This window comes from Gopherus flavomarginatus, chromosome 2 (assembly GCF_025201925.1).
Source record: "Gopherus flavomarginatus isolate rGopFla2 chromosome 2, rGopFla2.mat.asm, whole genome shotgun sequence".
Lineage (NCBI taxonomy): Eukaryota > Metazoa > Chordata > Testudines > Testudinidae > Gopherus > Gopherus flavomarginatus.
The window spans coordinates 211,201,358-211,214,854 of record NC_066618.1 but is presented as its reverse complement, the minus strand read 5'-3'; the positions used below and the strand labels follow the sequence as shown (position 1 = coordinate 211,214,854).

General features: G+C 40.5%; 1 protein-coding gene across 2 annotated transcripts in view; it reads left to right on the top strand.

Annotated features, from left to right (window-relative positions):
* ARHGAP28 (Rho GTPase activating protein 28) overlaps positions 1-13,497 on the top strand; it is a 98,575-nt gene that overhangs the window by 51,354 nt on the left and 33,724 nt on the right. For both annotated transcript variants that reach the window (XM_050942146.1, XM_050942147.1), the window contains exon 2: positions 5,554-5,756. In XM_050942146.1, coding sequence (XP_050798103.1) covers positions 5,554-5,756 — 203 coding nt within the window. The remainder of the gene's footprint in view (positions 1-5,553; positions 5,757-13,497) is intronic.

The window sequence follows — 13,497 nt, the reverse complement described above, 5'->3', positions numbered from 1 at the left end:
TTAAGAAGCAGATAAGCTCCTTTTTTGGAGTAAGGGCTCCTGAAACAATAGGAGCCACCACACAAAGCACAGGCCACATGCAAGGCTTGTCAGAAACAGAGCTATGTGGGCAAGGAGGTTTCACTGGTCATTTTCTGATGGAAGTATATGTGTCTATGGGCAGAAGCTCCCAGAAGCAACGAGGAACAAAGACACGCAGCCAGATATCCTAGTAGACAGCAAGAGAAACAGTGGAAGCAAGGCCCTGAGAGAAGGTAAAGAGAGCTTTGTAGGCAGAATACTAGCTGGAAAGAGGGTTGGAACTATGGCCAAAGAAACTGCCTTCTATTGTTTAATTCCTACTATGTTCCAGGAAACAGGACTTTGTGTACACTTCGTAAATAAACAGGATTACATTAAATAAATAGCTGACTCATCCATTTTTAAGACCTCAAATATTTGGGTCAAAAGGCATAACAGTACTAATGTAGGCCAACTTAATGCTTTACACTGGATATCTGTATCATAGGTCTGAGAAATATTTGGCATCAGTTGTGTGTTCTCTTGAAAAACAATACCTGTGTCTCAAAGTAGATTGTAAATGAAACTAGTAAAGAAATGTCAGCTTTCTAACAGCTTATAATGAAGTTGGTTCACAATTCACAGGGGAAAGTCTCTTATATGATTTTAAGTGCCCACTACAAAGCTTTTAAAAAATAACAACCAGGCAGTTAGAGAGGGCTGAGGGGCAGAAGAAAGCATTTTTGTGCATGTGTCAGAAATTCAGGCATGAAGAGGTTTCGGGCCAGATTCAACATTACCCTACAGCATTTTTTGTGCCATTGAAGGCTTGCTAACAATCAGTAGATAATCTAGCTACTCAGACACAACATTGATGAATACTGCATGCGATGAGAGATCCTGATGCTACAGTACTTGTGAGAACTTTTACTCTTCATTTTCCAATTACCTTTTCCCATCAGCGTTTATACAGACTAATTGTGGTGCAGCATCCTCAGTGGTCATATGAAACAAATCTTTATGACCACAGAAGAAGAATGTCCCCTCTCTTTTCTGCCTGTATAAGGTTTAAATGCAACTTTTGAGTACAAGGTGTTTACGTTGCTCTCCTGTTTTATAGATTCTTCACCACCCATCACTTAATTAAATTGAAAACACAAGCACTGACCTATCATTTCTCAGCCATTGAACAATAATTAGGTGTCACCAAAACTAGCCCCTTGTGTGTGGTTTGATTTATCTTTTCCAGGGGTATGTGAAAAGAGCTGCTTATTGAATTGGCTGAGCAGTATCAAAATCAATATGTGTGATCAAGTTCTAAATTGTACATTGGTTTCCTACAGAGAGAAAATAAAATGTGCATATAAAGGTCTGATTCACCATTACACTACTTCATTGTTAGAAGGTAACTGTCAGTTCCCTTGTATTCTATGGAAATATCCTGCTTCCTTGCAAAAGTGTTTTCAATGGAAAACTTTTAACGTGATACCCTCATATTTCTCATTACTGGCAATTAACCCTTTCTTCTGTAATCAAGATGAGTGAGAGCGCGGCCTTGCAGCAAGTTCTTTCACTGTTGCTCTTTTACCATCTTCATTGCCTTTTGCAAGCTTTGTAAATCCCAACCTTATAAACTATTTCATCCATTTTAGTCACATCACTGCAGTATTTGTTTGATGTTTGAAGACTCATTTCTCTCTCCCAGCATTTTCTGCATTTGTCTTTACTTCTGTCCAGAAGATCTGGGCATGAGCTTCTCCTCTTAATTTTTGGTCAGACTGTTATCTGATCAACTCATGCCTGCCTGTAAAAAGTTGTCAAAGGAAGAGAGGGTAACTAAGATAGATGAAGCTTAAACTTTACTATTGCTACTCCTGTATCATTACTTCTTTTCAAGTGTTTCTTAAAGAGCAACAGGATCATCTCAGTCGTTTAGTGGCCTAATAGCCAGCAAGAAAAATAAAAAACCTGGCCCCACTGAGTGAAGAAAGTGGGTGAAGGTCAGGGCCGGCCCCAGGCACGAGCGAAGGAAGCAGGTGCCTGGGGTGGCCAGTAGAAAGGGGCAGCAGTCCGTCCATTGTTGGGGTGGCATGCCCTGGTCTTTGGTGGCAATTTGGCGGTGGGTTCTTCACTCCCTCTCATCCTCTTTGGAAGCACTTTGGCGGCAGCTCAATCAGGTTTGTTTTACTGTTTCTTCACTGCTTGGAGCGGCAAAAAAGCTGGAGCTGGCCCTGCTGAAGGGTAGGATGACTGCTTCCATTGTTCCCTGGTGACTTAGCCTCAGCTGAGCTGTTATTCTAGGAACACTCACATCCAGTGTGCTGAGTCAGTGCTCGATCAGTGTCTTTCAAGAGTGAGTTAATAGTGATGAAGAATATAGACCTGCTTTGCTTCTCCTGGGATATTTTTCCTGAAACTGTTTTGAAAAACATTTGCTAGAAGGAAATGCAGACAAACGCTGCTGTCACTTACAGGCAAAAACACTTCCTCCAGGACCAAAGGTCCAAATATATGGATCAGTAAGGCAGCTGGAAGTCTACTTGAATGCACATGCTCTTAATAGCAAGCATCAGAATAATGTGTGAACCAGACCACCTGGAAGCAAACTTCAGTTGTATACCAATAAGATGCATGTGTCACTGCTTAATCTTTCTTGTGATGTGAATTTTACACAGCATGATTTAATCTGAGATGAGATAACAAACATCAAATATGCAACACCTGGTAGACTGTTCTGATTTTCAAATTTTGTTCTGTACTTTTAATGTTGTTCTGAATATATGTTAATTACTCTGTAACCTTGGATGTATTTGGTAAATGTTGGTTGTCACATTAGATGTTGCCATGCTACTCATCTGTTTTGCATTTAGTTTTTTGTATGGTAATATTACAAAATACCATATTAGCTGCTGTTGAAACCACCAACTCTGTACAGATTCTTCCTAATATGGTGATGTAAGGCCTCAGTTTGAGTTAGCTGAGTGCTGAAGGAGTCAGAGCCCAGAGATCAGGCTGGCTGATGCTCCAGGAGCGCAAGGGTCATGGTCAGTATTCCACACACTGGGAAGGCAGGAAATGTTTGAATTCCCTGACAATGACTAAAAGACAGTCCAATCCAGCCAGTTATGTTATCTGGGAACATGTTCTGCTGCCTCTTCAACATAGATTTGATTGCAGGAATGAAAGGAGCATTCATTTTAATGACTGTTGTTAAAGGACTTCTGACCTGATATGTGTGCTTAATTTTTGACAAGGGTTTATAACAAAGATACTGTTCTTTGAAATGGTGTCATGCAAAAGCTCTTTTTAAACAAGAATCTTCACTTGCATTTTGATTACAGAGAAGGGAAAGATGTCGTGTAATAAAGATGCTAGACTGGGATTCTTAACATCTGGTTTCAGTTCCTGGCTCTGCTACAGACTTCATGTGTGACCCTAGGCAAGTCACTTAATCTATCCAGACCTCAGTTGCGTATCTGTAAAATAGAGACAATAATTATTTCCCCTAACCTTTGTCTATCTTGTCTATTTAGATTAGTTGTTCTCAAATTTTTCTATACAGGGACTTGTCTCCTCATTCAGCTGGAAACCCTCTCCTATTTAACACTTTGGGCAGGGTAAAGTGGTCACAGCTCCCTAACACCACCCTGGGCATTGTAGCACCTGTCTAAGAACAACTGCTGTATCATATGCCCTTTGGAGCACAACTCTGCAATGCTGAGTGCAACGGAGCCCCAATCTCGGTTTAGTCACTATAGAAGTGCACCTTTCATCCGATTTATGTTCTGTATTAACTTTGAGAATATCAGATCAGAAACATTAGTAGTTATATTGATTTGACTAGCAAACACTGCCTCCCCCTCCAGATACTCAGATTGGCTACGGTGTGTTTTATTTTAATAACTAAAACTTTATTAGAGCTCTCTGTGAGCTATTGCCACATGGCTTTTAAAGATTCTGGGATTTATTTACATTTTTGTGTTTCTTGCCGATGCGTGGGGTCGGGGGAGGAGAGGGTGAATTTGGAAATAAGAGGGATAACAGTTTCCACACAGAGCCATATGATGATTTCACTGGTGACTCAGTCAACTGAGGTTTTATGTCCTGAAGCCAGTTGAGGTGCTCTGGTCTCTCCAATGGACAAACTCCATGGAAATCACTCAAATAGCTTTAACCACTTGGATGTCATGAATTCCCCTTGTATTTTCTTGATTGTTCCTTGCCCTTATTAAAACAATAATGGTCACTGTATGTTTAAACTACTAGCAGTTCATGAGAAAATATGTGGACTACAACTTTGCTCTTCCAAAAGAGCATTTATCAGAATCATATTTTTTTCTGCTTTTTGGAAATATTTTCTTCACCCTTTTAAAAGCTTAAATTCCTTCCTTATCATCTGGCTGGTGCAAATGAGCATGTTTGGCAAGCATGCCATTTGTAATGTACATTCCATAATCAAAGAGAGAAATGGGACAGCAGCTCCGCTTTGCCTTGTATAAGCACTGATAATGTCCACAGCTGGAATTTGTTGTTCCATTGTTTCCCCTGTTGATCCCTAGCCTTGAGCTCAGCTCTGGGCTGCAGCACTAATCGGCTTAGACCACCCAAATGATCAAGGAATGTTCCGGCATTCTCAGAGAAACAGCCAGCACCTCAGCTCGGAACAACTACACAAGAGGGAAAGAATAAGTGAATTGTTTGGCATTAAATCATTTTGTTTATAAATTCACCATGAAAACAGTGATGGAACGGGGAACCCTGAGAAGGGAAATACATTTTTATGGAGTGAGATGTCTGTGGGTTTGAATAAAGGGTTGTTGGCTAGGATCATGACACACTGAAAAGGAAGAGAAAGATAAATTGTATTTCTGTTAATTCAAGTAGGTGAGTACTGGATGGCCCTGTGACAGAACCTTCTTCTCCAGTTCCTGGGACACTTCTCCTTACCACTAAGACCTTTTCTCCAAATCCCATTGCACACTTGGTTTTATTTATTGTGTGTATTACAGTCATGCAAAAAGGCCCAACTAAGATCATACACTCATTGGGCATATAGTAGACATACAGAACATATACACATATAATATAAGAGTCTCTGCCTGGAAAAATTTAGGAGCAAAACAGACCAGATAGAGTAAAGCGGGAAGGGGAAATTGAAACCCAAAGAAGTAAAGTAACTTGCTCAAGGTCACACAGTAGAGCAGTGATAGAGTTGAGAAGAGAAGCCAGGTCTCCTGAGTCCCAGTCCAGTGCCCAGTCCACTGCTAATAATCAGCACTTCACAATATAAAAAAAATATTTTTATTAAATTAAAAAAACCCAAAATGAGGACAAAGGTAACCTAAGATTGTGACTAAAGCTGCGAAATGAGAATATTCTGAGTAAAGACTACCTTCATTCTGTCCTTTGTTTCCACCATTATGTCCACTGCCCACCTCAAAACAGAGTGAGTTGATGCATTGACTGTAAGCTTCATTTTTGTGTTAGAAGATAGAACTTCAGAAAAAAGACAAAGATACAGTGTTTCCATTTTTGATTATTATCTTCTTCCAGAAAATCCCTCCCTCAGTGCCGAAGAATTAACAGGATGCTTTCCAATGAGTCCTTACGTCCTCCCATGTTCAGCCGTTCAAATTCCCAGGCCTCCGTGGATAGCACCTCAATGGAGGATTTCTGGTGTGAAGTGGAAAGTATCAAAGAAAACAGTGAACAAGGACAAGAAGAACAAACACTATTAGAAGTCAAACCAGCTGATGGTGAGCATACAAATTCCAAACTTGTCCTCCCATATTTTACTTTGACTAAATTCTTTCACTAATATCCTGATCTCCACTCCTCCAAACTCCCAGCATGGATGTAATGAATGTACAGATGGGCTTGAGCCATAAAATGTGGATTGGAATGCTGATTTCCTTTGAAGTCTGAGGTATTTACATCTGGAGGGTTGGCTTGGGCACACCCATCCATAGTATTTTAGGCCATGGCTACACTGGCGCTTTACAGCGCTGCAACTTTCGCGCTCAGGGGTGTGAAAAAAACATCCCCCTGAGCGCTGCAAGATACAGCTCTGTAAAGCCTCAGTGTAAACAGTGCCGCCACGCTGGGAGCGCGGCTCCCAGTGCTGCAAGCTACACCTGTAGAGGATGTGGAGTATGTGCAGCGCTGAGAGAGCTCTCTCCCAGCGCTGGCGCTGCGACCACACTCGAAACTTCAAAGGGCTGCTGCGGCAGCGCTTTGAAGTGCAAGTGTAGCCATACCCTAGTCAAGGATCACAAATGTGCCAAAATGATACTATGTCAATGGTGTCCCTGCCTGCAGGTATATGGGATCTTGGGGAGCAATTACCACACAGGTGGGGTGCCAATTAATTTCTTTATTAAAGGAAAAAGGAAGTGGTGGGAAATTAACAATGAAATGCAATGGGATGGGGTGTATAAGGTGTTTACAATAGACAATGATAAGGGGAGGGGTTCTTATTGAACAGTGTAGGGAGTTTTAACAGTGGGGTACAGTAAGTGGGGTTCAGCACAATGGGATACAGTACAGTCAATAAGCAACTCAACTTTATATTGGAACAACTCTAGATACAGTGTGGAATGCAAAATAAAATGGTAGCTTTTATATAAAAATGGTATACAAAGTATATTAGAAAAATGGAGGCAACTAATGGGGTGTTATAACCACAAGTAAAATGTGAGTCACAGTGCAATAATGCAATATGGGTGATAAGTAAAATTATGCAATGTAGAAAATTACTGACTTAATTTGTGAGGCTGTGATAGCAAGAGTGTACCTAAAAGCTGGGTCAAGAAGCGGGAGGGGGGAGGGGAGTGAGTGATTAGTGGTAACTAACGAGAGGAGAGTGCAGCTGCAAGCAGCGAGAGACTCTGAAGCCCTGTGGGGTGAAGCCCAGAGCAGCAGTCTTCAGGAGCCTGCGGGCTGGAGGTACGGGAGACAAGAGCAGCTGGAGCGCACTTAAGAGGAGTCTGGGAGCAGCAAGAAGGGAGGGCGCTGAACGTGTAAGCGATGGGAAGGCATGTGGAGAATGAGGGAGACGGCTGAGGGAAGAAGCAGGTTGCAGCAGCGGAGAGCACTTCAGGGAAGTTGCAGAGCAGCGGGGTGAAGACAAACGGAGCAGTGTGATGGTGATCTTCGGTAGGGAAGGGGCAGCGGAGGAGCGGGGGCACGAACACAGGGGATACAGGGAGAGGCAGCAGAGAGGTGTAAAGAAAGGCTAGAGGGACACCCAAAAAAAAAAAGGGGGAAAGAAGCGGCAAAGGGTTTGGGAAGTTACAGGGGCGGGGGGAGCAGCAAGGGGTTACCACAGGGAGACACGGAGAAGTACACAGAGGAGGAGATTGGAGCGGGGGAAAAACAGACACGGGAAAGTCAGGGAGAGATTGGGACAGTGGGAAGACGAATTCAAGCAGTAAAAACCTTATCTATCCTCTAACTTAATTAAACTTATATAAATTACAAGCAGCTTATACAAAGTAATAAAACAGGTACAGAATACAACCAGGCAATGGTTTTTTTAAATCTTTCTTAATCAACGACTAGGCAAAACAACAAATATCACAATTCTAAGCAACCTATAACAAGCAACTATACGGAGCAACAAAACAGCAAACTATAACAAGGCAGGTGAAACTTAACAAGCTCTACAATCTTAGCAAACTATGACTTATTAAACTAAAAAGCAAAACCTACGGGGCACCTTATGCTATGGGGAAGTCACAGAGGGCAGAGTGGTATGTGCCCAGGATACAGCTCCCAGGGCAGCCCCCAAGGAAGCCAAGGGATGGTGGCTGCAGCAGTGGATACAGCTGAAAGCAGGGAGCAGAGCTTAGCAGCTGGCACAAGCTTATTTTTAGCAGCAAAGTGCGCGGAGTTTAAGAGAGGTTTTAAGACACAGACCAAGGTTCAGCTTGAGTCTGTGTGCTAGGGAAACAGAGCCAGCAGCTAAAGTAATAAAATAAAAGTATGGAAAGTTTTACAGAGGGATTCTTACCAGTCCCCAAGGCAGCAGCAAAGGCAGAAGCAGCAGTAACATCAGAAGAAGCAAGGAGGGCTCAGTACCGTCTCGATAATCAGGAGTTCTCTCAGGCAGCAATTCGTTCTTCGAGGGGGGGGGGTTAAAAACCGAGGGTACGCTCAAAAATAAAACGAGAGCGGAGAAAGGACCCCCCAAAACCCCTGGCGGATCAGACCAGGCAGCAATGCAGGAACCTTTCTGATGTTTGTTTCAAAAATGTCTGTTTTTAAAGGCAAACTTAGGCAGTTTCCCGCCAGTGATCCTGATAGGCTCCCTCTGTCACAGGGGAGGAGGCACAGGGAAAAACTGTAGGTGAGCACAGAGACATGCCTGGGCAGAGTCCTGTGCAATAGGTGACTCAAAAGCACATGAGGCCTATGACTCATGCCCAGGATCTTAAAAACACAATAGGTCTTGCAGCTCTGGACATTGCCTGCCCTACACCAAGCCCAGGTTCAACAAGGTGATAACAGGACTAACCCTTTGAACAGGGCAGTGGTCCCACTTAGCACGCAGTACAAGTGGCCATCCCTTTGAGAAGGGCAGTGGCTCTTGGTAAACAACTTAAGGGGCCCTCCCTTTGAGAAGGGCAGTGGCCCTGGTAAACAACTTAACAGCCAGGGAGGGGCGGCCACAGGAGGAGAACAAAAACAAACTGGAGTATGGGGACAGCTATAAGAAACAAAATGGAGTAGGGGGCTAGTTGTAACAGATGAATGGGAGCTCCATTTCTGAATTTAACAGTCAACACAAAGTAAGTTCTTGATATAGATATAGAGAAAGACTTACTCAATGTTGTGTTTTCAGGAATTTGGCACTCTGATTTCTGGAGCAGATTTTTCTGAATTGATCTTACCCATGTTTCAGTAAGAGAGAGGAGATAAATGAAATGGTGCAGCTAAGAGAGGAGTTTAAACGCAATTTCATCCCAAACATGAAACAAACCAAAACTGAATCTATTTGAAGACTAGAAGAAGTCCAATTTTTTTTGGTTTTCTTTTAATATCTTGTGTGTGTTCTCTTCCTTGTTTTAGCTACGACCCAAAGAGGAAGTTGTGCAACACCCAGAAAAAGGGGTGTATTTAACCATTTTCAATATGGCTATCATTCAGATGTATCATTGTGAGGGCCTGTTTTTATAAGACTTCCAAACCAACATCTAAACCTAAGAGAGATTGTTTGGATCTGTATTTTTGGATACTCATGTCATTCAAACTTCAAAACTTTTTGAAATTCGTCCATCAGTAATATGAACCATACTGAATATGTTTCCACTTTTCTATGCCATCTCAAAATAAATTACCTCTGGTCTTTTTCCTAACACTGTATATTTGAAAATTGAAATTTGAGATGGAGAGTGTTTGATATTTTACATATCTGTTATTATTACGCAAGTCTGTTACAATCCAAAAGCAAACTATACTTCTTGATCAGAAGCCTGAGCTGACATAACATCTAGGGTTATATTTTAAAAGCACTGTACTGTGTTCTTTCAATTCAACTTTTATTGAGAATTAGGATGTTACTGGCTTACCGTCACATTCAATGCAATTTAATTGCACTCTTTAGGTACCTGAACCTTTGTGGAGTCTAGGCAGTATCTGAGCTGCTACCAATTATCCTCATTTTCAGAAACATCACAGTACACTGCTGTTAACTGAAACATTCACAACTATATAGATTATTCTGCATTCTCAGGTTTATCGTTTGTCTGATTACATTTATTGATTTTTTTTGTCCCCTCTGCTCTGAATTAAAAATGAAATTGCAGGGTAAAATCCAATACATTTCTACGCCGTAGTTACCGCTATGTGTCCTGAATATTGTTGCTTTCAGAAACATATTCAGTGAGGAAGTGCTCATTCTAACTACTGAGCATTCGGAAAATATTTGGAGTATTGGACCAACAGTTTTTGGAATACTCAGTTATAATTATAAATCAAATTTAGATAACACTACTACTACTTACTAATGATCCAAAACACAAGAAAACCAATATGGAAAGCCATTAAAAATAATAAAAATCTTTTGATACATCTTTGAGGAAAATGGGAGAGGAAGAGAAACAGATGGTTTGAGGAGGAAGTGAAGGGGAAATCATTCCCAACATAAATAATTTTATTAGAGACAAAATAATCTTTCTCTCGTGATCTTGTGTTTTCAGAAAGATCAGAGAACTTTCATAATGTTGACATTAGTAATCGAGGGCAAGAGAATTCATCTTGAGAGCTACAGGGCTGAAGAAGTGGGGCAAGCGATGAACACATTAGTTACATCACAGAAGGCTGGGCAGTAGGCTCACCAAGCGGTACAGGGAGACCCCTGGCTGCAGGTTCGTCATCCCATCAGCAATGAGGTGTGGGGTATTTAGACATATGGCTATGTGCCATGGAATTGGAAAGCGTGGAATCATGAGAGGAACCAAAATGCAGGTTCTCTGCATTTTTGAGAACTGGGGCGACTCTATAGGTTCATTTCAGAGCTGCACCCTGAGCTGAGCAGAGACATTTGGGCAAAGCTGAATTCTTAAAGAGTGGCATGAGAATTTAGGAAAAGTTGAGATGGAAATTGTCATGATCCTGAAGAAGAAATATCTCTTCCCTAATACTCTCTGAAAGAAAAAGGGAGTTGTACGTTGAGGATTCTGGCTCCCTATCATGGTATCTAGACACTGATTTCTAAATAGAAACCAGAGGATTATACTGTGTGAAAATAACTTTAAAACAAAACCAACAATGGCTCCTAGTCCTTAACTAAGCTCATTTAGCTAAAACATGTTTGAATCATTTTATGCAGTATTTACTTCTATAAAATAGTTTCACTCCTGTTCAATCATCCTTTGGTTTTGTCATTCCTACTTAGCTCTTGTTTTTAAGTACTACAGCTGGCCAAATGATGAGGAAAACTATCCACCAACCTCTTGGTGACATCTAAGCAAAATATCTTTTTGACCATGCTCACACCCTATTTTACAATTTTTTAGGACTGTTGATTAATCACAGTTAAGTCACATGATTATCTCAAAATAATCACGATTTAAAATTAATCATGATTAATCACAGTTTTAATTGCACTGTTAATAGAATACCAACTGAAATTTATTACATATTTTTGATGTTTTTCTACATTATATATTGTATTCTGTGTTGTAATTGGAATCAAAGTATATATTACTTGTTATAAATATTTTCAATGTAAAAGCGATAAAAGAAGTAGTATTTTTCAATTCACCTCATACAAGTACTGTAGTGCAATCACTTTGTCATGAAACTGCAATTTACAAAGGTAGTTTATTTTTGTTACATAACTGCACTCAAAAACAAAACAATGTAAAACTTCAGAGCCTACAAGTCCACTCAGTCCTACTTCTTGTTCAGCCAATCACTGAGACAAACAACTTTGTTTACATTTAAAGGAGATAATGCTGCCCGCTTCTTATTTACAATGTCACCAGAAAGTGAGAACAGGCATTTGCATGGCACTTTTGTAGCCAACATTGCAAAGTATTTACATGCCAGATATGTTAAACATTCATATACCCCTTCATGCCTCAGCCACCATTCCAGAGGACATGCTTCCATGCTGATGACGCACTTTAAAAAAAAATGTGTTAATTAAATGTTGTGACTGAACTCCTTGGGGAAGAATTGGATGTCCCCTGTTCTGTTTTACCTGCATTCTGACATATATTTCATGTTATAGCAGTGTCGGATGATGACCCAGCACACTTTCACTGCAGATTTGACAAAACGCAAAGAAGGTACCAATGTGAGATTTCTAAAGCTAGCTATAGCACTTGACCCAAGGCTTAAGAATCTGAAGTGCCTTCCAAATTCTGAGCGGGATGAGGTGTGGAGCATGCTTTCAGAAGTCTGAAGAGAGCAACACTCCCATGTGGAAACTAGAGAACCCGAACCACCAAAAAAGAAAACCAGCTTTCTGCTGGTGGCATATGACTCAGATGATGAAAATGAACATGCGTCGGTCCACACTGCTTTAGATTGTTATCAAGCAGAACCTGTCATCAGCATGGTCGCATGTGCCCTGGAATGGTGGTTGAAGCATGAAGGGACATATGAATCTTTAGCGCATCTGGCACTTAAATATCTTGTGACACCAGCTACAACAATGCCATGAGAACACCTGTTCTCATTTTCAGGTGACGTTGCAAACAAGAAGTGAGCAATATTATCTCCTGCAAAAGTAAACAAATGTATTTGTCTGAGTGATTGGCTGAATAAGAAATAGGACTGAGTGGACCTGCAGGCTCTAAAATTTAACATTGTTTTATTTTTAGTGCAGTTCTTTTGTACATAATTCTATATTTGTAAGTTCAACTTTCAAGCTAAAGCGATTGCACTACAGTACTTGTATTAGGTGAATTTAAAGATACTATTTATTTTGTTTTTTTACAGTGCAAATACTTGTAATCAAATATAAATATAAAGTGAGCACTGTACACTTTGTATTATGTATTGTAATTGAAATCAATATATTTAAAAATGTAGAAAACATGCAAAAATATTTAAATAAATTGTATGCTATTGTTTAACAGTGGGATTAATTGTGCAATTAATTGCAATTAATTTCTTTAATTGTGCGATTAATTTTTTTAATCCCTTGATAGCCCTACTATTTTTTTCATTGGCACTGTGAAAGCCAAGCTTGGTTTACAAACAGAGCCAAGATTAATTTAATCATGAAACTGGAACAGGCGAGAATGTAGATGGAGCAGCAGTGTATGCAGATGAAAATAGAGACTGTCAAAAAGAGGAGTGAGAACAGCATGAGAATCAACATCTCCAAACTCAGGCAGGAGGAAAAGGAGCAGTCATTAGTCCTATTAGTGGAAGTAAGCTGTTACACCAGATACAAGGAGTGGATCAATAAATTGGTCACTCTGCCATACACACACAACGGGGAGATAAAGTTATGTATGTTTCTGGGGGCTTGTGGATAGGTAAGCAAGTTAAGCAACAAGGTCAATGGCTCTTACATAAACCCAAGCAATTTAATTGTTTCTTTGTGCATCTAACTGCCAAAGTGCAGTAAATTGTATCTACAGATTGATAGACACACTTATACAGGTTCCAGTACGTCAGGAAGGAAAATTAGAGCAAATGTGGAAATGCAAGTATGCTATTAAAAAAATAATATATCAAGAAAGAGCTCTTTGATTAGCTCTTTTGCTCTGAAAGAGAAAATTAGTCCATTTCCTCTTTTGCGTATTTGTGTTGCCTGTATATGAATCAAGGGTGTGGCCTCATCTGGAATACCCTGTGCAGTACTGGATATCGTGAAACCAGAGGGGATTACTGCCAGCCTTCCTTTGTCAAATGACAGCATTCATACACAACATATGTGGGACTGAAAGGGGTTTCATTCATCTTCTTTAATGAGGGCTATTGTTTAGTAAACTTTCTAGGCAATTATGGGCAGGCACTATGCTATCTTCTTCACAA